General features: G+C 41.7%; 1 protein-coding gene across 2 annotated transcripts in view; it reads left to right on the forward strand.

Moving 5' to 3' along the window:
• Positions 1–25,329, forward strand: part of NEDD4 (NEDD4 E3 ubiquitin protein ligase) — a 155,356-nt gene that overhangs the window by 66,772 nt on the left and 63,255 nt on the right. Inside the window, exon 1 of one of the 2 annotated variants that reach the window (XM_073652993.1) lies at positions 6,266–8,301. The exons of the other annotated variant lie outside the window; for it this stretch is intronic. Within the exon in view, the coding sequence (XP_073509094.1) occupies positions 6,745–8,301 (1,557 nt within the window). The 5' untranslated portion in view covers positions 6,266–6,744. Of the gene's footprint in view, positions 1–6,265; positions 8,302–25,329 lie in introns of those variants that run through there. 2 annotated transcript variants of the gene reach the window in all.

Raw genomic sequence — 25,329 nt, forward strand, 5'->3', positions numbered from 1 at the left:
GGTGATTCATGTCAGGTCCGCTCATTTAACTACACCTTCCCACCTGCTTGTTTTCCCTCTATCTACACCTCCCTTTTCTTTGACTGACAGCTCTGGCTTCAAAGAGCCAGGGAAGGGTAGAGCTAGATGGACACCAAGCAGGTGGGACGGTGTATATAAATGATAGGCCCCGCCGTGAAGCACCGAGCGCCTGTACTTGGTTGGAACAGTCATTCTGTGCTGACAGTCTCTTTAAAAAGTTGATAACTCAACATCAATCTGCTATAAGCGGCATCCTGCCTACTGTTATTGGCTTCTACAGTGCAACAGCATTGGATCTGAAACTACGATCATACCTGCAGGGTTACTTGTAAAGAGTATAACTTAGAGCCAGGGTCTCAAACTCAGCTGGGTATATGGGCCGCACAAGGAAAAACATTTAATTTGGAGGGCTGCATTATTTGCAGGACAAAGTGATATTTTTAGTGATACCATTTTTTTTTCTATACACCTTTTGAACTGGTCCTCATCTTGTAGTAATGCCCCATTGCTGGTCCCTATCTTGTAGTAATGTGCCCCATCCAGGTCCCCATATTGTAGGCATATCCCCATCCAGGTCCCCATATTGTAGGCATATCCCCATCCAGGTCCCCTATTGTAGGCATATGCCCATCCAGGTCCCCATATTGTAGGCATATGCCCATCCAGGTCCCCATATTGTAGGTATATCCCCATACTGGCTCCCATATTGTAGATATGTCCCTATCCAGGTCCTCATCTTGAAGTTACGTCCCCCATCCTGGTCCCATTCTTGTCGTAATGTCCCCCATCCCGGTTCCCATATTGCAGACATGTCCCCCATCCAGGTCCACCCCCCTCCATACTGCGCACAGGTCCCCTGTGCTGTATTTCACATAAACATGACAGAAAAAAAAAAAAAAGATTATTCTCACCTGTCCTCCTTTCCCTCGGCGTCCTTTCTGCACCTGTGGCCCGCAGGCACCATAGACTCCTTGATGATTGCGGCCCCGTCCAGCAGCCGCTGACATCAGCGCTGTAGTGCAGTGTATTGCTGCGCAGAGACCGGCTCTCTGCACAGCAATACCAGTGTCAGCCGCCGGCCTATCAGAGGCCAGCAGCTGACATCTGCGTCCCAGCGCAGCGGCATATGACGTCACTGATATGCGCAGATGTCAGCTTCATTCCCTGTGCACGTGATGTGATAACAGGGTGCCGATGAGTTGCCATGACAGCTGGGGGTCTGCTGAAGACCCCCGTGTCATTACAAACCTTCTGTAACAGCCAGCCTGTAACTGAAGTTCATAGGAGATAGAGATTTTCGCTGTTGAGTCCGAGTCGTGGAGTCGGTATAAAACGGACCGACTCCGACTCCTAAAATAATAAATTGGGTACAGTAGTTCAGTGCAGTTTGTGGGGAATATTTTTTTCATAATAATTTGGGAAAGTTATGAAATGTTCTATAAATGTCTGTCCTATTCCTGATCTAAGGGTCTAGACTTTTAGCTGCGATGAATCTGTGCTACAGTTACTTTATCACTTAAACATGAGCCATGTATGAGGGAGTCGCAGTCGTGGAGTCGGTGTCATGGAAATTGTGGAGTCTGAGTTGGAGGTTTGGCTTACCGACTCCACAGCCCTGCTGCTATGTATAGAACAAGCTATTAGACGATCGCAGCTTCATATAGTAAAAGTATGAAAAATGAATGTTTTTAAAAATATGAAAAAAATATAAGTTTAAATCGCCTCCCTTTTGCCCCATTGAAAATAAAACCATTAATACAAAATACACAGTTTGAACTTCTATCAATACCAAATATCAAATAAATTAATTCAATCGGTAAATAATGTAACGAGAAAAAAATTGAGACACAAGAATTTTTTTTTGCAGCACTACATTGAAATAAAATTCAATAAGTGGTGATCAAAACATTGTATCTACCCTAAAATGGTATCAATAAAAATGCCAGCCCAGATCACAAAAAATAAGCCCTCACATAGCCATATATACTGTAAAATGAAATGTTACGGGCTTCAGAAAATAGCGACAAAAGTAAAATTTTTTTTTTTTTTACGAATTTCCACATTTTTTTTTACACCTGATGTAATTTTTTTTTTATCTGCATAATCGTATTGACCTGGAGAATCCTATTGCAATGTCGGTTTTACCTTTTTATAGTAAACATGTTAAATAAAAAAAAATTGAGGAGTTGCACTTTTTTTTTTTTTGCAATTTCAGTACACTTTAAAAAAAATTTCCCGCTTTCCAGTGCATCATGTGATAAAATGAATGGTATCATTCAAAAGTACAACTTGTCCGCAAAAAACAAGCCCTCATACAGCTATGGGGACGGACAAATAAATAGGTTATGACTCTTGGAAGAAGGGGAGGAAAAGGCAAAAACGGAAACTAGACCAGCCATGAAGGTTAAAAAACATATCCGGGTATTGCTGATTTGTCAGTTTCCTATTATAACCATTAAAATGTAATCCTTATCAGTGATATGCCAGTTCTGTTATAGAGATTAATCACATTTATGTATTTCATGTGGTCCAGGGCTTCATTTCCTCTTCCTTGCACTGAGCATGTACATCACGCTGCCGCCTCTTCCCCTAGTGGTCACCTGCTATTTGCAGCGAATGATGCGCTTAATGTAGAAAACTTCCCATTCGGAACCGCAGAGTCAGCAACTGTGGCTGCACAAGAGGCCCACGCAATCACCAATACACAGATGCCAGCTCTGCAGTCAGTCCTAACCAGGCGCACCAGGTTCCTCAGCTGATGGTACCTTCTAATTTATTGTACACTGGGGGTTATTACCTATGGGGTTATTTTTTTTCAGATGTTGTGAATTTTGTTGATGTGGACAGGACCTGCTCATGTATATAATGCCATGGTGCTAAAAGTGTCTGTCAGGTCGTTCCATTGTTTCAATATCGAAATTCTATTTTGGTTAGACTCCCTTATTCTACCAAATGTACCATAAGAGGGAAAGAAAAAATATTTTTTAATTTTGCCATATTACAAGTTCAGATCGTCTCTCCTACTGGCCTACAAAATATTGTGCCTTTTGGCAAATAAGCGCACTCAAATATATAGTGGACTCCTAGTTATGAGTCCAGTATATTCATAAGCGGTATGCTGCCTGTCTCACCTCGACCTCTTCACAGTGATTGCCGTTACAGCAGCCAGTAGGGGTAGCACCCCTCCCCAATGCACAGCGAGCACTAGAATATCACATCGTGTCCAGTGACAGATCTGTTTCAAAAAACACATTCTGGCCAGCTGCTTTTCTCTTATACTAGGTTTCCAGATTTTTTGCTTCCCTGTTTCTAATCTTAGTAAACCATGCACCAACTGTAATGTAAGGAGCTCAGGATCTCCTCATTCAGACTTGTTGTGCTCCTTTGGCTGCAAGATTTGTAAAACAAGCATATTGATTCTTTCTGGGGTCTGCTCCGTGCTCTATTGTTACTGGCCGAGCACAAATTTACTGAGTAAATGCTGAACACAAGCTGCTGCGCCGGCGTGTGGGCCCCCCCCCAGCAGGGTGCCGGCGTGTGGGGCCCCCAGGAGGGCGCCTGTGTGATAATGATTGACCAATCCTGTCCGAGAGAGGAGCGGATTTCTTTGTTGAAATATATTACAAAGTTGCTTATTTTCATGTTTATTATTGATTTCTGAAATAAAGACAGTTACTTGATTGTATATCTGTGTGTAATATATATAGATAGATGTATAGATCGTTCAATCTAATCTAGATATGTAGACATATAGTTGTATGTATAGATAGATAGATAGATAGATAGATAGATGTAGATATATATATATAGATAGATGTAGATATATATATATAGATAGATGTAGATATAGATATCTCTCTCTCTCTGGCTTATCAGAAGTGCATTACTGTTAAAGGAATCCTTCACCTCCTGATCTGTGAGCAGCATAATGTAGAGACTGAAATCCTGATTCCAGTGATGTCACTTACTGGGCTGCTCAGTGTAGTTTTGGTAAAATATCACTTGAGGACTGGTAAACCTGCTGCCATGTAGTCGTCCATATTCATGAGTTCTGTATAACCGCGCCTCTGGCAGCTTTCTGTGTATAATGTGCATAGACAGAAAGCTGTCAATCAGTGATGTGGATGAGGTTATACACAGCTCAGCTTTCAGAGAACTGGTAGATCTGCAGCAGAGAAACGATGATTTTATCAAAATGACAGCAAGAAGCCCGCTAAGTGGTACATTGCTGGAATCAGGGTCTCTGCCCCTACATCATGCTGCTCTCATTTTACTTAGCAAAAACCTGGTGACAGATTCCCTTTAATACTTAAAGATTTAATTTATGGGAGTATTCAGTCTAAAAATGTTTTGGGTTGGTAATGAATGCACAACTCGGCTGAGACGCAGCAGTTGAGCCCTCATGATGCCGCTCCTCTCAGGTCAGGGTCGCTCCCATTTATGTAAATTCACCAGCGATAAATGCTGATCCACTAAAATGTATACCATAAAAAACAAAACAGGACTTGTAGTAGTGTATGTTACAGCACCAAACTTCTTTTTCTTCTTTAACAGTCATAATTCTTAGTTTGTTACATTTGTTTGTTTTTTTCTAGGGATTATACTATAGTTTCTGTGAGTGGAGTCACACTTCTAATTATGTATTTTGTAATGTGATTTATATACATTGCATCTAGACTATCAGTATTTAAAATACTGGGCTAACTGTGAAAGAGTCTGAGAGGACTAGTACACCTGTCGCAATGTAGTCCTTGATAGTCAGGAGCTCTGTCTCGCCCTGATCCCACTGCTGATTGCACAATGTAGACAGATGGCAATTAATGACACCGGAGAGGTTAGAATTAGATAATCAGTGAGAGAACTAGCAAAACTACAGCAGGTAAAACAGTGATTTTATCAAAACTACAGCAGGCGGCCCAGTAAGTGACACATTGGTGGAATCAGGGTCTTTGCCCTACATTTTGCTGCCCCATCGCAGAGCAGCATAACACTAGTGATAGATTCTCTTTAAAGCGAAGTTCACATAAGGAGATCTTCTTTAATTGCATGTATTGTATAAACACTTGTAAATTCCCATTCACAGTGCAGTAGTATTGCACTGTGATTTCAGCTGTTTTATCTCACTTTGTTTCCTCTGATTTCAGCCCTTTGTAACATTTCCATCTTTAGAATCTCCTTTGACTCCTTTTTATATCCACACACTCTCTTCTTTTTAATGTATCCATCTTTGATTATCTAACCATTGACACGCTGTTTTTTATTAAATTAAATGTCATCTGAATTTTGAAATGGAGAAATAAATGATTGTCATTATATGATTACATTCTGGACATACGTGATACCTTTGTTTCACCACTAGATGGCACCTGTGTTTATGAAAAAAAAAGTGCAGCCAGTGTATTGGTCTCCTACCCATTTATTACCTTATACAAATACCTTTATACTGTTATTTAACCCCTTGTAGCTTTACATCATGAGGAACATAAGTTAAAATCAAGTGAATTTGTGCACAACTCTTAGGTTTGGCAAGCCCTGGGGAATTACCATGTTCATCATATACACCCTTTATGATCTGTCATTGAGTACCAGTATAGTCTGAACATGTGGCGGTGCTCGTAAATGGATTTCCACAATTTTATTTACCCCCAAAAATGTAACTGCAGTAGCCATCTTTAATTTTATATTTTTACTTACAGTTCTTCTAATAAATGGAAAAAATTGCCAAGTACTACTTGTAGCAAATTTAATGAAAAATCACCATTAATTTTTTTTTTTAAAAAAATACCATTGCTGAAATGGAATATGACATTAACTTCTGGCCATTAGTTTACCAGTCATTGAAGCAATAATATGTGGAAAGTTTCCCGCAGGAAAGGAATTAGTTTTTCCTATCTATGATATGGTCTTATGAATTGTTTATTTTCAGTATTACCATTTAATCTACAGCATTAACAGTAAATGTCTGACCAAGTGCTTGTGTGTACAAGCACTAAGCAGATGAACCTCGTGTTTAATTACAGATATCAATAAGACCCTAATATTTAAAGTAAAAGTTTTCTTTCTGTTCCTAAAACTTGAAATTCAGATGAATACCAGTGGTTTCCTGCATAGCAGAATCTTCAATCGTTTCCTATTATGGAGAGTTTTTAGTAACTCAATCCTAACTTTGATACTCAATTATGTGGAACTCCGTTCCCTGCAACTTCCTGTAACTCTATATGTATGGGTAAAAATATTAGAGGCTGCTCGCTGCAGAGGAAAGTGTAGGCATATTGATTCAGCTAGGACGACCATAGGCAAGGAAACACAGCTATCTTTCAAACGGAGGAGCAGTGTTGTTTTTGGGGTGGACTCATTCATGCATATTGGAGAAGGTATTATTAAATCAAGCTTGGCAGCGTTACAGCCAGTATGCAGCAGGAGAGCAGAGCTTAAATGTCGCTAGAAATCAAGTGCCTGCTAAGTGAATGCAGTTGGAGTACAAGCAATCCAAGACGCTTTAGAAACCGTGGAGTCAGGAATGGTCTGTTTGTTTCATGACGTGCGCTGCTCTACCCTGTGGCTCATCATTTTCCTGTGTTTGGCTGGGACACATGAGGCAGTTTTGTGGCTTTTGCTGCCGTGTAATACCTGCGATCTACATGTTTTTCTGCTGCTTCTGGTCTGCTCGGGGAGTGAAAGAGATCTGCACATCTGAATTAGTAATATGGTCAGAAGGAACAAATGGCCCGTCGGTTAAGACTACATTTTGCCACCAGAAGAAGTAACACTGATCCACTGCCGGACAGCTCCGGAGATGGTCTGGATAGCAATATTCACATGTGCTTCCAAAGAGTCTCCCATTCTTCTGCACCAAGTGTGATCCAGATGAGACTGTCTCCACGGCAAACAGTGCAACGCTCCTCTTCACCTGAAATCAAACAGTCCCATCAAGGTAATGCTGTTTCCCCGTCTAGCAAAAAAAGCTCCTCACTGCAGATTTCTTTACAGCCCAGCCGCAATGGTAGATGCCATCAGTCTGGCAATTCAGAGCTCGCTCCAGAAGACCTTTCATTCGTCAGTGATTACAAGGATGGGATTAATTCTAGTTCTAACATGAGCAGGAATTATAGCTGTCACCCGGTCGTAAATGACAGCACTTTCCCAAATACCACCTTGGCTAACAACGGCAGTTCGTGTAGTATTGCTGCAAGCGACAATGGCTCATTCAGTAGTAACAGCAGTGATTATGGGTCATGTACGAGTACGACAAGCGACACTGGTTCATGTTCTAATAGTGTCTTAAGTGACAATAGTAGCTGCACGCTTTCTCTAGGTGACACAAACTACATTAACAATGTTCTTGCCAGCAATGCAACCTATATGAATGCTGAAGCGAATCCTTCCAAACTACATAATGTTCGCCAGGTTTATTCAAGGTGTAAAAGTACATTTCCTTTTGACCAAGATGAAATGGACAAAGAAGTGATTATGGGGAATATGCCATCAAGAAGAAAAACAAGGCTTCCTCTGAGACGTTGTTCTTCTCTGGTTATATTCCCTCGGAGTCCCTCTGAAACGCCACCAACTTCTCCAACTACTTTGAGCCCCCCAATAAACAAAGGCCCTTATCAGACATCCTATCAATTCATGCTTTGTTCTAATGAGCTTGCACAGAAGGAAGATCAGACCTCATCCAAGGGATTTCTTTCGACCGCAGTCAATGGTGTCCGTCTTTCCAAAAATAATTGCACTATTGGTGAAGTTAGAGATGTTAAACCACTTTACTTGAATGACTCTTTGCAAGAGGCCTCTCCGTCACATGGTCTTCAGAACACCGATACCGCAGAGGATGGATTCTCTAGTATTTCACTTCACGTTTCTCATCAGAGACCATTGTCAGCAGGCAGTGGAGGCAGCCATGTGAAATCACGGAGACATCATGAATCGAAGCCTTGCGTTGGAGCCCAATCACATCGGCACATCCGATTATCGCGCAGCACCTCTGCGTGTTCGCCACACAAAATTTCGGAATGTCAAATCAGTATTAATGGAGACCAGGGTAACAAAGTTATTCCCAACAGGAAATCGAGCCAGCTTTTCCAAAGAAGTATATCGGAAGGACCTCCCAACAAACTTAACTTTTCTAGTCTTAAGTATAATTACCCCAAATTAGGGTCATCCCATTTGCACATACAGTTTGCACCTGGAAGTGAAAGTAGGATTTGTAGCTTTAAGAGACAATCTATAAGAAACCCCTCCACTGGTCTGACTGTCAAACCCTCTGTGAAACCCCTCAAGGTGAGTTCCTTTTTATTGGCAAGGTTAACTAGCAAGCCATTTGTCATACCGCGGATTATCATCTTTTACTAATATTCTGTTAATATTTTGCGTCTGATTAAATGTTTAATTTTAGCTGAAATATACTAACATTTTTATATATAGATTTTTTTATTACATAGAAATTGTATATTTGTTTTCCTTTTTTCCCTTCCCTATCTTTTGAAGTTCTTGATCATTATTATTGTGGCATTGTATCTCAGTATGTGAGTTTCTGGAATTTTTACTTTTCCGCCAGTGTAATGTTCTTGCATTGATTCTTTTCTTTATTTCAGTTTGCATATTCTTTATTGTGATGGAATAAGCCAATTCCTAATTAGATCTTGAATGTTGGAGTATCCTGATGACTTGTGACTCTTATAGTCAGTTAACATTGGTTCCCCCAGCATGATTGTGTTCATCGAAGCCATAGTACAGCGTTGTAGCCCGGCTAAAAATAAACAGCTCCCAAAATATTTCCCTCGACTCCAGTTAGTCTGGTCATGTATACTGATACGCTGTGTGCGGGTTCAAATTTAACAAGTTGATATTAGAGCAGCATTTAGTAATGCCAGCTATCTGTACACAGCAGTCATGAAATTAAATCAGTGCTTTGCTCAGGCTCTGCTATCACTGAAAGGTCTGTGCGTTCTTCATTTGTGTGCCCAAGTTTAAGCCTCTAGTAGCATAATATCAGATTCCCTGCTTCAATAGTCAACAGCTTGTTAAGGACGGCTTTCTGAAATTCACTGCGAAATGAGACTTGTCTGTAGGGCTTGACCACGCTATTGGGGCAAAATGCAAAAGTTTCAAGAATAGAAAAGTAGTTTACTTACACTTAAACCATCAGCTAGGTTATGTAAAGGTAAAGTAAGCAGTAAGAGATCTTCGGATGTAAAAGTCTGCTTAAGAAATGCTAATTATATATATATATATATATATATATATATATATATATATATATATATATATATATATATATATATATATATATATATATATATATATATATATATATATATATATATCCTAATTTTCTCCCTCTTGCTGTAAACGTTGCTTTAGTTCTCTACTGAGCTTCCCACCAAAAACATTTAGCGTTTATAATCAAAATCTGTGATAATTTTGGGAGTGCTGAGGAAGCTAGAATAAGGGTTGCAAGTGACTAGTTTTTCCCCCATATGACTGTGTTGAGGAGGTTGAATGGAGTGGCCGTGTAGCATGCTTTCTGGCTATTCCTTTCAAGGGAGAGTGGCCGAAAACAAAGTAAAAATAAGATATTCTTCTTCTTGCTTTCACTAGTAGATGATTATCTTGTTTAGTCAACAGAATAGTAGTAGTGGCAATGCCATCAGTTTTGTTGGTCTCAGTTAGTGAAGGGGTTAATATTTTTTCCCTGATGGACTAGGGTACAGTTTAGGGTTTTGTAGGGGTTTCCACGCTGGTCTGGGGTAATGCCCTCACCTACCTCGGTGGGATGTGGCAGAACGGGTGTTTGATTTCAATTTTAATTTGGGATTATTTTTATTCCACAGTGGTGTAAGGTAATGCCTCATTACTTGATGATATAGGGTAGAAGAATGGGTTAATACCTGGTAGGTGTTGGTATTTAGCTCACCTCTCCACCTTACCCCACTGCCCTTAGACTCCACTTCCAGTTTTCCTTCCTGCCCTAGATCGGGGACAGACGATTGTACTGTGAGCTTTCTGCCCGATCAGGGGGTCAAGTGTTGCTGGTACTTGTACTCCGGACTGTAAGATCAACATTGCTGCACTTTTCTTGTTTTTGTAGTTTGAATATTATTCATTGGTTACCGGGCAAAATTTACATTTGTTGTATTCCTGCTTTTTTACCGTTTTATTTTGTACTGGAATAATTGCAGTGTTTACAGATTACACTAATGTTAATGATTTTACTAAATATCTCATTCAGATTTTGTGTTTGAAAATGTATGCAGTTTTAAAGGTTTTATTGATCCTTAAAGGGGTTGCCCGGTTTAAACCGGTAAGTCTATGGTCACTCTGTGTGCCTGCAGACTTATGAATCCCCTCAGTGCATGCACTGTTCTCTGCGGGGATTGCCGATTTCAGATCCAGGACCGGAGGGTATGTATGACTTTTACATACTCCCTGACAGTGGACGCGGCCTCACTTCCATACACTTGTTTTGATCGAGGCCGCGCCCCGTGTCACTAGTGACCGGAACGGCCAGTGGGCGCATCCGACTGGAGGGCGCAACTTTACTCCATACAAGTGTTAAGGATCCAACATGTCTGATTTTGGACTGCCTTTTTTTTTTGTTCTCATGGAGATAAGTTACCGCCAGGCATGTCTGGCAGTGGCTTTCGTATAAACAAACTGTCTGGAGGCCGAACTAATGCATATATATATATATAATATATATATAATATGCGACTCGGGATTTCCTGGACAGACAGACAGAGAGATATATATATATATATATATATATATATATATATATATATATATATATATATATATATATATATATATATATATATATATATATATATATATATATATAATATATATTTATTATATATGTCTGTCCAGGAAATCCCGCGTCGCTCATTGGTCCGGCAGCGGCCAATCAGCGCCGCGGGATTTCTGAAAAAAGATGGCGGCCGTTAGCGGCTCATCTGCGGGACGGAGCTCAGCGGCGATGCAGCCAGGAGATGAGCGCCGCGAGGCGCTCATCTCTCGGCCGGTACCAGCAGAAGGACCTCGACCGCCAGACCCATCTGCGGGATGGAGATGCAGCCGGGAGATGAGCGGTGCGAGGCGCTCATCTCCCGGCCGGTAGCAGCGGAAGGACCGCCGGCGTCGCAGACCTCCATGCGGAAGAGAGGACCGGGGAGCGGCGCTGCGGGTCGGGATACTTCTGCTGCGAGCGCCCGCTCATGTCCCGGGTTCTCGCAGCGGAAGTACCCGCACAGGCAGCGCCGCTCCCCGGTGCTCACCAAGACGATTCAATGATTGGTCGCGGTCTTCGGACCCGACCAATCACTGATCTTACCGCAAAAGTTAAACACCGCTGTGCTGATTGGTCACGGACGCTGCCCGCGACCAATCACCGATTTGGGCGCCACATTTAAATATCGGCCGCGACCAATCAGCACAGCGGTGTTTAAATGTGGAGCCAAGATCGGTGATTGGTCGCGGGCAGCGCCCACGACCAATCAGCACAGTAGTGTTTAACTTTGGCGACAAGATCAGTGATTGGTCGCGGGCCAAGACGCCGACCAATCACTGATTTGTGCGGCACATTTAAATAGTGGCCGCGACCAATTGGATGTCAGTGCCTCTCCCCGGTCCTCCCTTCACACCCTAGCCGCATGGATGTCAGCGCCGCTGCCTGTGCTGATAGTTCCGCTGCGAGAACCCGGGACATGAGCGGGCGCTCGCAGCAGAAGTATCCCGACCCGCAGCGCCGCTCCCCGGTCCTCCCTTCACACCCTAGCCGCTGATGTCCCCACAGTATCTGCATGGTGTTACAAAGGTCCGGACATTTGTGTTAAAAATCGCTGATTGGTCGCTGCCCGCGACCAATCACCGATTTGGGCGCCAAATTTAAATATCGGCCGCGACCAATCACCGATCTTGGCTCCACATTTAAACACCGTTGTGCTGATTGGTCGCGGAGTCTATTTAAATGTGGCGCCAAAATCGGTGATTGGTCACGCCCAGCGTCGGCGACCAATCAGCACAGTGGTGTTTAAATGTGGAGCCAAGATCGGTGATTGGTCGCGGCCGATATTTAAATTTGGCGTCCAAATCGGTGATTGGTCGCGGGCAGCGCCAGCGACCAATCAGCGATTTTTAACACAAATGTCCGGACCTTAGTAACACCATGGCGATACTGTGGGGACATCAGCGGCTAGGGTGTCAAGGGAGGACCGGGGAGCGGCGCTGCGGGTCGGGATACTTCTGCTGCGAGCAGTCGCTCATGTCCCGGCTTCTCGCAGCGGAAGTAGCGGTACAGGCAGCGGCGCTCCCCGGTCCTCACTAATACGATTCGCTGATTGGTCGCGCTCTCCGCACGCGACCAATCAGTGATCTTGGCGCTAAAGTTAAACACCGCTCTGCTGATTGGTCGCGGCCGCTGCCCGCCACCAATCAACGATTTGGGCACCACATTTAAATAGCGGCCGCGACCAATCACCAATTTTGACGCCACATTTAAACATTGCTGTGCTAATTGGTCGCGGACGCCAGCCGCAGCCAATCAGTGAGCTTGGCGCCAAATTTAAACAACGCTCTGCTGATTGGTCACATACGCCAGACGCGTCCAATCAGCGAGATTGGCGGCAAATGTAAACACCGCTGTGCTGATTGGTCGTGGCCGCCAGCGACCGCTACCAATCAGCGATTTTGGCGCCAAATTTAAACAACGCTCTGCTGATTGGTCGATTTTATCGCCAAATTTACACAAGCTCTCCGGTCCTCACTAACACAGTTCGCTGATTGGTCGCGGCCGCCACCCGTGACCAATCACCGATATTGCTGCCAAATTTAAACACCGTTTTGCTGATTGCGCCCGGTCGGCCGCATACATATTCTAGAATACCCGATGCATTAGAATCGGGCCACCATCTAGTATATGATATGAGCGATACGGCCAAGATGGCTGCCAGCTTATCAATTGGCCGATCGCAATCTAATATGTATGGTGGGCTATAGAGAAGCAGCAGATGTGATAAAATTATAAAATAAACAATGCTGGTTACTTTTCCCCTCCGGCGATCTAGCAGAGAAACTCAAACCGTCACATACTGTATTACTGGCATCACTCCACACTGGAGGCCTTGATGCCAGTGATATGGCTCTGACATGTTGACCTCTTGTTAAAGATTGGGAGTACTACCTCTCTTCTACACTGGATCACTGAGGGAGAAATGGTAGGCAGTCTTGTTTCACAGCTCTGTGCTCACCCAGTCAACAGAAATGCTTGCACATGCCTTGATCATTTCCTCTTCTGTGGTCTCTGGCTTAACGCACTTGCCCCCTGCAATCCATCCTCCCCTCAGCTACCTTGTTGATTTTTCCTCTACCCAAAAAATGTACTTGAAAGCAAAGCATAGAAACCTGTCTGTATCCCCTCCTCTCCATACTGTACTTTGACCTAATCTCCCGATTCCTCCCTACATGTAATTTCTTGTCCTCACAGGATCTCCTTCACTAATGACTACTTTTGTCTATTACATACTCCATTGTCTCCAAGATTGAATCCTCGCATCTCCATTTTCTGCATCTCACTACCCCATCCTGAAAATATTATGGGGGGTTTAACTCATCCAATTTGCCTAGCGAAGGGGCTGCAGCACTATGTCAATTACCACATTCACCTAATTTTTTTTCTTTTTTATACTAGCCACAGCTCTGTGCACTTTGTAGCAGGTGTACCTGGTACTGTGCTCACTGCTGCTCAATTTTGTTCAAGTGAACAACCCCAAAGAATACAAAACCAAATGCCTGGTAAACAATTTAGAATATGCTGGACAGCAGGGGTGCCAGGAGTCGTACCCCACCGATCTAATATCTGGCCTGAGGCTACAAGTCAGCAGTCACTCTTGTGAATCCTCACATCGTGTGCAATGCGCACTGTGAGGATTCTCCGTCACCGGGAGTGGCCAGTCATGTGACCACAAGTATGTGGTTTTCATGCTTACGGACACATTCTATACGGTGTCCGGCCACTTAAAATGAGCGAGGCTGTGCCCATCAAGTTGGCACGTGACATGTACGCAAATCACATACTTGCAGTTACATGCTCACCGCTTCAGGCATGGGAGAGTCCTCACAGCACACAATGTGAGGATTCACAAGTCTGCAGTCATAGTGTGACTCCATGCAGACTCGTAACCTAAGGCCGGACAACCCCTTTAATGGCCTATACTAAGAATAGGCCTGAAGTATGAAAGGTTTGGAGACACCCCTTTAACAGTCTACCCAGATGTTGACTTTTTATGAGGCACAATAATAAAAAAGTGAAGGGACTTCGTTCTAAGGGTTAGTATTTTTATGGTGATACTAAATTCATATTGCTTTTATGATATTACTTAAAAAGAAAAAAGTGTGTATAATATAAATATATATATGTGTGCGTATAAATAGATATATAATTTTTTTTTTTTGGGTTGATAGAGCGGTGTGAGCTAGTTTCTGCTAAGTGTGCTATAGTTTTAGTACCATCTTGGATTCGTATACCTTTTTGAAAGCGCTTATTTTACACTTTTTGAGTGAGGGGAACAGTGCATTTCCAATATTTTTGGCAGATAGGCTGTAAAATCAAAGAGTTGTTAACTATAAATGTCTTTTTGTCTCTGTGCAAATTAAAGTCCTAATTTTTGTTTATCAGAGGCATGATGACTGCCGGATCCCTTATAATGGAGTCCATGGAAGTTCTAGTGTTTTTAGACCACAAGAACATTAATTTAGGCTATTCTTTTCTAACTGTCAAAAAATGTGGCAGCCCCTGATGACTATGTAAAATGTCAAGCGAGTTCACTCTTTCTTCCCATTTGGCTTTGTGGGCCGCTGGCGCCTTATATGAGGTGCTAATCTTCTGTATATTATTTGGAGTAAAATCTGCTCTCGGTGTTGAACATCTCCCCTGTATGGGAATAACTTTTGCAGTGTCATTTCCCATCTTGTTTACGGATCAGGACTGAATGCATTGCAACATTCATCTGCTCTTTGTGCCACAAGCTATTTTCACTCTCTGTAATGACACACAGCAAGTTTACCATGTGCTGCCCAAGTATGGGAAGCAGCCCACACACTGCCCGAAAGCCTCATTAACGGTATAATGGAAAGAAGGCTGCAGATCTTTAGAAGTCAGCATTGGGGGAGATGTGGTATAATTACAGTCATTTTCTGAAGGGGATTTTAATTTGTTTATGAATTGTTCATGAAGGTGAACAAAATAAATAATGTAAAATGTCAATCCACAGTAAAAATATTGGTAATCGTTGATGCAATAGTTAAATAATTAACAATTACCTATTCATATAGAGAAGTAAATAATTTCTCCTCTTGTCCAATGAAGACTTAAAGGGGTTGTCCAGTAAAAGGTGATAATGTGTTGATGGGTGGCGGTATGACTGCTGAGACCAGCACCGATTGGCAGAACAGGGAACTTTTATCCCCGTTAGAATGGAGGGTCCGCCACTGCTCCATTCACTCTGTATGGAGCAGCTGAGCTCTACACATGACTTTTTCTGGTGGCCCCATAGAGAATGAATGGAGAGGCTGTCCAGCCTCCGACCTGCTGCTTAATTTTGTAACTACAGTGTGATAAAAATTCCCCATTCTGCCGATTGGTGTGGGTCCCAGCAGTCGGATACCCACTGATAGTAGTATCCTGTGGATAGGTAATGACTTGTTTTCACTGCCCCTTTTAACGAATGCAATAAACTGTTGAAGTCCAATATGTTCCCAGCAAAGGGACTAATCTTTGCCAATTGCTATTAATTGTGTGGTGATAATTATAAATTGATGAGGAACATTTTAAGCATGTCTGTGACAGAATTCTTGGCTCGTCTCCGTCTGCTGGATGCTTCAGCTCCTGGCAGTTATCAGACAGGGGTGTTGTGTTCCGACATTTCCCGGCTTGTGAACATTGGCAGCAATACACTTACCAGCACTCTCATCATTTTGCAATTGCCATTGAATCTCCGACATGGCTGAATCCTGCTGAGCGAGTTCATAGGTAAAAGCAAAAATGAAGGAAATCCTTTACACAATTCTTGAAGTGGATCTGTCACTACATTTCCCAATATAACCTGCAGACATTATTAAATATAAGTGTCTTATACATTTCTTTTTTTTCGTTATTTTTGAAATTTATTTTTTTTAGTTGACAATCTCATTTAATTCCATCTTTCATTCACTTTACAGAAGAGCCAATGTGACAGTTTAGGTTTTTCTTAGAAAATCTGGATATGTATTCAATGGCTGGAAAAGATGGATTAAACAATCCCCCCTCCCTTACAAATTAGGCATACTTGTTCCCAGCGAGGACTCCCCGCTGTTCAATAGTGGATGCCAATCGAAATATACTCCATATTTCACATCTGGTAGACTTGCTCTGAAGCCAATGGTAGCTGACTTCTTGCTCAAAATGTTATAAATCGCCCTCAGTGCCATTACTATATAACTTGTTTGTTCATTTGCTTACGATCATTTCTTTCACCGTTTTGTCCCCCACATTACATGGGGCAGGAAAGGGTCAATACCCTCCTCACTATCACCCCTTTCCTTCCTCCGCAAGCGGAGCTTAATTTGCTAATTTTATTTTAAACCTTTGAAGTCGGATTCTGAGATTCTTATCTATCAGACTGGCTTAGTATACAGCATGAAAAACGCATGACATACCAGCGTTCAGCAGTATGCCGCAATCTGTTTTTTTGCACACCCATTGATTTATAATGGATGAGTTTGATCGGAATATTGGTTAATCTACTAGTGCATGCTGGAGTTTTGTGGGAGTTTTTTTGTTTTGTTTTTTATTTTATACACGCTAACCTTTGGTCCATGTGTAAAAACATTCAAGTGAACTAGCACATTGACTTGCATTGGTCAATGTGCTGTCTGTATGCTATGTGTTAAGCAATGCTCGTCTGATTGAATCTTTACGAGGTAAGTGAAGGACCCTTAAAAGACTTTTTTAAATTGATGGGCTGACTGAACACTTGTCAATTCAAGTCTTTATTTCTCTTGTCATTCTCGCCATCATGCAAACTGTTGCAGCTACCTAGGGACTTGGGGACTTCTTTGCAGTCAAATTGCCTTTCTAAGGCCTCATTTAGATGTCTGTGTTTTTTGATGAACGCAAAAAAAAATGGTATGTGTGTCATCAATGTTTTTCACGCATGGATAAATAAATGACAAAGGTTCTCCTATCCTTAGCATCCGTCTGCTGTCCATATTTAATATTGCTATCTGTACATTGTACATGTTTTTCATGGACCCATAGACTTGTTTGGCACTTTTCATCTATGCTGCCGGGAAAAGACACGTCTCCTTGACAGACACACGGTCCATGAAAAACACGGACATGTGAACAGCCCCATATACTATAATGGAAACGTGTTGTATCTGTTCAAAACACTCCCTCAAAAGAAAAAATACTTAATATTCAAATGTAGCTCTTCCAAAGACCAGTCCAGCAATACTTTTACATGGCCAGTCCATTACTGAGAAATAAGACAATTATTATGCAAATGATGCTGAACTATTTGTAGATCTAAAGCCTCTGTCACTCCAGCTCTATTCCCCGTCCCGTGCCACCGCTTCCTGCTTGACTGACGACTGAAGTCACACAGCGTAGAAGCGGTCAGCCAAGCAGGAGAAGAAGGCGGCACTGGGCAGGGAATAGAGCTGGATTAGCAGAGGCTTTAGATCAACAAATGGCTCTTTAGCATTTGAATGAAGAAATAAAGTTAATTTTTTCCTGGATGCTGCATTTTCAGTAGATCGCCTTCGCATCTCCGTAACACTGTTAACCTGCAGATTAAAGGCTACCTATAGATAGGTTCCCTTTAACCACATCTCTCTATCACCATAAATAATTCTATTAACCTGCAGATATGCGGTTAATCTGCAGGACAACAGCTTTATTATGCTGCCTGGCGCCTGCACGCAGCCGAATGCAGTGAACTGTATTCTCCCCACCAGCATTCAGTTTCAGTCATTGGAGCAGGAGCCCTGGCTGACCCTCCCTCTGCATTGTGGCCAGCTGTCAGTCAGGGCTAGGGACGCAGTTACAGCGGCCACTCTGTATTCAAAGAGCGATGACTGAACCCGTGGCGCCCCCGTCCCCATGACTGAAACCAAATGCTGGCGGGGAGAATAATGTTAATTTTCTCCCCGCTGCATGCAGGCGCCTGCCAGCATAATAACGCTATTAACCTGCAGATTAACTGCATATCTGCAGGTTAATAGTGTTATTTCTGGTGACAAGTTCCCTTTAAAGTCTGAATCCAGAATTGATGAATATACATCAGAAAGTAAAAACTGCTTAAGTAAAACCTAAAAAAAAAGAAAAAAATCATGATAGATTTTAGTTTAAAGAAATAAATAAATTCAAGTAAGACTGCCTCTCAAAGAGCTAAGTAAAGAGAAACCTACAAAATTGTATTGGTATGAAGTCTAACAAAAAAAAAAAAAAAAAAAAAGCTTGTGTGTCTGTATAAAGTTGTACCCACAGGGCTTGTTCCCACTTGCAAGTATATCGGATGAATGCAATACGATAAAAAAATCAGATTGCATTCGGTCCAATGTCAATTCATTATGGTGAGCTCATATGCGTTTTTTTTTTCCCCAGCTCTGATCGGCTCGAGATCAGAGTGAAAAAATAAAACTCAGCATGCTGTGATTGCATGGGAAATTCGGATCACAGGCTCCCATATAAGTGTATCACCCGAGTGCAGTGCGATTCCCACAGAGGAGATGGAGAAATTTATTTCTCCGTCTCCTCCGCACCTGTGCTGCGATTCTGTCATGTGAGAGGATCAGAGCACTGACACTCGGCTCACACTCGCAGCAGAGCAGGAGCCGAGTGTCATTAGCATATCGCATCCGATGCCATACGCTAATGTCTCCGGCCTTACTGCAGGTGAAATAAGTATTGAACATGTCACCAATTTTCTAATTAAATAAAATTTTAAAGGTGCTATTGACATGACATTCTCACCAGATGTCGGTAACAACCTATCCAATACCCACAGGCAAAGAAATCAAACAATAGGTGTCCATAAATTATGTGTAATAATGAGAAATAACACAGGGGAAAAGGATTTATCACTTTTATTGAAATTTATTTAATACTTCGTACAGAAACCTTAGTTGGTGATGACAGCTTTAAGACGCCTCCTGTGTGGAGAAACTAGTCACGGGTGTTGCTCAGGTGTGATTTTGACCCATTCTTCCACACAAACTCAAATCCCGAAGGTTATGTGGGCTCCTTCTATGAACTCTGAACTTTAGTTCCTTCCATAAATTTTCTGTTGGATTCAGGTCAGGTGATTGTCTGGGCTATTCTTGCAGCTTTATTTGCTTTCTCTGAAACCAATTGTGAGTTTCCTTTGCTGTGTGTTTGGGATCATTGTCTTACTGAAATATCCACCCTCATTTCATCTTGATCATCCTAGTAGATGGCAGCAGATTTTTATCAAGAATGTCTTGGTACATTTGTCCATTCGTCCTTCCTTCAAGAATATTAAATTTGCCAGTGCCGTATGCTGAAAAACACGCTTGAACATGCTTTTTGTCCAAAAATGGAGCCTTGCGTGGTGAGTGTGCATACACGCTAAGGAGGTTGAGTGCATTACTTATAGTTTCCTTAGAAACAATTCTACAATTCTTTCTGTAGATATCCACAGGTGGTCCTTGGCTCTTGGACAGCTCTTCTGATAATTCTTTTCACTCTTCTGTCTGAAATCTTGCAAGGAGCACCTGGCCGGTTTATGGTGAAATTGTGTTTTTTCCACTTCCGGATTATGGCCTCCATAGTGCTCACTGGAACCTTCTGTAGTTTATAAATTCTTCTGTAACCAATGCCTTCAGTATGTTTTGCAACTATAAGGTTGCGAAGGTCTTGAGACTGCTCACTGGTTTTACCCATCATGAGATGTTTCTTGTGTGGCACCTTGGTAATGAGATGCCTTTTTATAGGCCATCAGTTGAACCAGCTGATATTATTTGTCACTAAGTAGCAGAATTGCTTTTTAAGGACTGATAGATTTCAGCTTGTGTCATGACTTTCCGTGGCTTTTTGCACTGCTTTCTTCATGTGTTAAATACTTTTTCCCTGTCATTTCTCATTACACACCACTTAATTTAAGGACATCTATGGTTTGATTTCTTTGCCTTTGTGGATTGGATGGGTTGCTACCAACATCTGGTGAGAATTTCATGTCAATAGCCCCTTTAAAAATATATTTACTTAGAAAATTGGTGACATGTTCAATACTTATTTCACCTGCGGTATATAGATTGTCAAGTCTATTTGTCCTATTACATTTTTTTTTTATCCTTTCCATAACCTTTTAGGTAGCTGTTTTTCATCCAACAGCTGTTCATGCCCACACTCCATTAAACCTGCACATATACATTCATTGCTCATTTGCAGTGAGAAAAGGATTGTGCATGTTGAAATTTAACATGCCCAACTCGTATTTTCCTTGGCATCTGCCGGCTGGATAGAGTCCCATTACATGGTTAGCCTTTCTGGTTGAAAGAGGAAGGTTTGGACAAATTTAACCTATGTTTGGCCACAGTTTAAAAACTGAAGAGTTAATACACATATGCAGCATGAAAATCTACCGTCCTATTGCTACAGGTTATAGCGTGTGGGTGTTAATTGCACCATTTATTTAATGGGCAGCTTTATATGTTACGGGAGGCTTAATCTGTGCAACACCTGTAATTCATCTGTGCCAAATATTGATATTTCAAAGTAGTGCGTTGTTTGAAATTGTGACGGGCACATTTATTTTTAGAGTGAGCGGAGAAACATTCAGGGTTACATAAAATAACCTGCTGTTGGTCGTTCCTACTGTGTCTTCTGTGAAGCCATTTATGCTATGGAAACCCAGAATGTACAGTTATGTCTGGGACATTTTAGCAGAAAGAATGTTGGCTTAGAAAATAGAAGCATTGAGTCTGTATTTGTGTAAGCGGCAGCAATAGTCCACATCTCTGTTTATTTTCTTTTCTGTTTGAGTTGATATTTTATATTCCCTCCAGTAAAAATCTTGTTCTCCTGCCGTACAACTGTAGACTTCTGTGTGAAGGTTAACCCGATCTTGCATCTGGACAGGTCCTAAAATGAGTAAACCATACGAGCAAATTAATTTTCATGTTCGTTGAAGTGGCACATTTATTGAAGAATGTCTTGGAAAGTTTTCGAAGCCCTGAATGACCTTTCACATAAGGCTGTAGAAAGGCACCTTGTTCAAGGCTTCGGTAATTAGCAGCCACAGGTGTTTATACCTGGTGTTTTTCTTTCCACTCTTTAAGACGGGAGGGGCTCCATATATACAGGTAAACAGTTTGCCATTGGATACAAAGATCGTGTCTGATTTGTGGAAACACTTGTACTTGAAGACAGTGCCCTAAACATTTCAGATCACTGCTCATTTCATTTACAAACCCCAATGAATACTTGATGTTGTTCCAAGAGTACAGAGGGTTTTAATTACAGTCTTTATTTAACGATACAGTTTCAGAGCTTGGACTTTTATAGATTTCTATTTCCTATTTGAACACCGTACCAATACTTCATTACTGCCACATGTTCTCTGGCATTAGGTTTATTAATATTGTCCCACATTCCCATGCTTCATACTTGGGATTTCCAGTTTCCAATGCTGTCTCTGACATTTAAAGTGATATACTGATCATTCACTTCTATCTCATACCGGTTAGATATGCCAATAATGTTGTAATAAATGAAGGTCTGGCTGTCGACACCCCCCTACAATCCTTAGAACAGAGGTGTATAGAGGTGACTATTGAAAAGCTGTCTTTGTAATAGCTGTAAATTGCCCCTTCACAAATTAGAACAGGGTCTCTAGTGCCACCCATTGGAAGGAGCAATCATTGAAGTCAATATTGATCTTTAGTTTATAAACCCAAACCAGAATCTCCATCTACATATAGCTGTTTCAGGGTTTTTGCCCTCTCATCAATGCAAAGTAGGAGACTGGTTGGCTTGATGTAAGACCTTCAGCTGAAGATATAAAGGTTAGGGAGAAAATTTAAGATGCAGAAGCATGAGTAAGAACCGTATAGGTTCAAAAAGCACAACCTTATCTGATGCCTTCCTGGGACGTATTGCTCATGTAAGATATATGCACTGAATCTCTTGATTTGTACATATTTTTATATGAACTACAATAAAGACAACTTTTAATGTGCTGGATTTTGGATCTGGTCCCTTAGAATTGTTCTTGGAACCTGTTTTGCTGCTGCTACTTGGTGATTCTGTGCACGACTTACATAGGTGAGCGAACTGCTTCTATATGCTATTGGATACATTTCACCCTAAGATGACTCCCTCTCAACAAGCTAACCAGTCTTTTCTGCTGTACTGATAAAGGTCATGAACCCTGAAACAGTTGTCTGCAGGGCTATGGAGTCGGAGTCGGTGTCCATTTTGGTGGAGTCGGTATAAAATGGACCAACTCCGAATCCTAAAATATATAATAAATTATTATTGTATGCAAATGGAGATTCTGATTCGGCTTTAAATCTTCAATCATATGACCATGCTCTTCTAAAGGATTGATTGAGTCATAAGGTTGCTACTTCCAATGGATGGCACTAGAGACTATTATCTTCTTATGCGAAAGGTCTTTAAGCATATAATGTTTCTTCGGGAGCATTGCTCGACCTATAAGTCTCTCTGTAATGGCTTGGCAGTTTCTTTAAAGGGATTGTCAACTACTTGGACAACCATTTCTGCGTGACAGTGTTATGCCACGCAGGGCGTCTGACTCCGACTCCACCAAAATGGACACAAACTCTGACTCCACAGTACTGATGCCACGAGAACGCATCAGCAAATCGGCTACAGCACTCACACTTCCTTCCAAGAAACTAACATCTGGGGGAGGTGTGAGCATGCAGCCTTATAGCGGCTGCTGATTTGGTTGCAGTGCATATGTGGCTTGGGAGACCTGGTGGTGATATCACTGAATGCATCAGTGTAGGTTGTATTTGTAATTTTTGTATTTTAATCAGGAGAGTTAAGCATTTAAGGAGTTGTCCAAATACAATTCATTTAAAGAGCAAATTTACCCCTTTAGACACCTGAAATTTCTGCATAATTCGGGCAGTTGTTCTTGTTGCTCTGTAATGCAGGGTAATTACTAACTCCTGCAATCAGATTAAAAGTCAGTGCAAGAAATGTCACAGGTGCTTGCTAAAAATCAAATGCTCGCGGGTTCGACATAAAATTGGTTAGGCTTCTATTTTTACTTTTCAGTCAATTGCAGATCTATATCTTGTATCTCCTCTTGTACACAGCTGTATTTCTGTTTTATTTACTCTCTATTTGTATATTTTTGTGGGCTATTTAGGTTTGTAGATAATGAGGTCTATTGGTATTGTGTGGATGGGCTTGTTCTACAGGAGTGCAGATATATATTTTTTCAAATCTATTTTGTTTTTAAAGGATGCACTAGTTCAGCAGTTATTACACGGGTGGAGGGAACATGTTCTCAGGTACTCTGCAAGTCAGATTCCAATTTTCCAATAACATTTAATGCTCTTTCCTAGCACTCCACAACACCTATCACATTTGTCTTTATATAACATGTTACACCCAAAGGAGCATGAACATAGCACAGAAAAGCCAGTTGTGTACAGTTTACTTACAGTATACAAGGGTTCTATTAATGATGCATTGCATGGCTTCAGCCACATACAAGTTCAAACAGCCATATGGCAAAAGGATAACTAGTAGTCTGTAAATCCATGTGGACTATTCATTGTATACCATCCAGTTTATGTTTTTAAAATCAAGTCTTAATTGCAATATTGTTAATGTCAATCAATCTGAAATAAATAGAAACATTGCATTTTAATACTTTCAGTATTCTGAAAATAATTAGGTGGTTTGCTCACTCTGAAAATAGACAAGTTTTAGCACAAGTTGCACAACGAAGAACACTGGTAGGGTGATTAGAGATGAGGGAGGAGATGTAGGGTGGTGCAGGACATTATATATTTTTATATGTGTATATATACACCCACAAAGTGTAGTGCTGCTCACCATTATTGGCACCCCTTAATTTTTTTCATAGGCTGTACAATATTCTTCAGAAGTAAATGGAAATGTATCAAAGTTATGTCCTCAGGATTTTTTAATTAGTGGTCCAAAGTAATAAAACATTGTTTTTCAACTTCCATATTGCAATTTCAAAGAAGAAACCAAATAAACAGCATGTGCAGCAATAAAGGTTGTGCGTGTGTGTAATCATTGCTGCTGTAAAAATATAAGTGGAACACTTAAACACAATGCAACTCCAAGTCAGTCACACTTCCATGAAATCAACCTGTCCAGTTATTAAGGAACATTTCTTCTGCTGTTATACAAATGGAACAGACAATCTGTATAAATGATAGGCTATTAGCAAGGCAACCCATATAAAGGAGTGGTTCTGCACCACAGACCATTTCTCTGTTCTCATCCTTTTTGGCTGTTGTTTTGGTCACCTTTTGCATTTTGTCATTATTCTCACCCCTAGAGGTACAGTAGAATGAGGCGGTGTCTACAACCCACAGAAGTTGCTCAGGTAGTGCAGCTCATCCAGGATGGCACATAAGTGCGAGCAAAATGACCTCCAACAGGCCACTTACATCCATCTGTCTGCTAAAACCGTCAGAAACAGACACTATTAGGATGGTATGAGGGTGCGACATCCACAAGTGGGTGTTGTGTTTACAGCCTAACACCGTGCAGGGCGATTGGCATTTACCAGAGAACACCAAGATTGGCAGATTCGACATTGGCACCCCGTGCTCTTCACAGATGAGAGCAGGTTCACACTGAGCACATGTGGCAGACGAAACAGAGTCTGGAGACGCCGTGGATAATGTTCTGCTGCCTGCAACATCCTTCAGCATGACCTGTTTGGCAGTGGGTCAGTAATAGTGTGGGGGAGGCATTTATTTGGAGAGCTGCACAGCCCTCTATGTGCTAGCCAGAGGTACCCTGACTGCCATTAGTTGCTGGGATGAGATCCTCAGAACCATTGTGAGACCATATGCAGGTGCAGTGGGCCCTGGGTTCCTTCTGATGCATGACAATGCCAGACCTCATGTGGCTGAAGTGTCAGCAGTTCCTCCATGATGCAGGCATTGATGCTTTGGACTGGCCCACCCCTTCCCCAGACCTGAATCCAATTGAGCACATCTGGGACATCATGTCTCGTTCCATCCACCAACGCCGCATTGCACCACAGACTGTCCAGGAGTTGA

Source organism: Phyllobates terribilis, unplaced genomic scaffold, assembly GCF_046119375.1.
Source record: "Phyllobates terribilis strain yellow unplaced genomic scaffold, ASM4611937v1 Scaffold_11__3_contigs__length_659146591, whole genome shotgun sequence".
NCBI lineage: Eukaryota > Metazoa > Chordata > Amphibia > Anura > Dendrobatidae > Phyllobates > Phyllobates terribilis.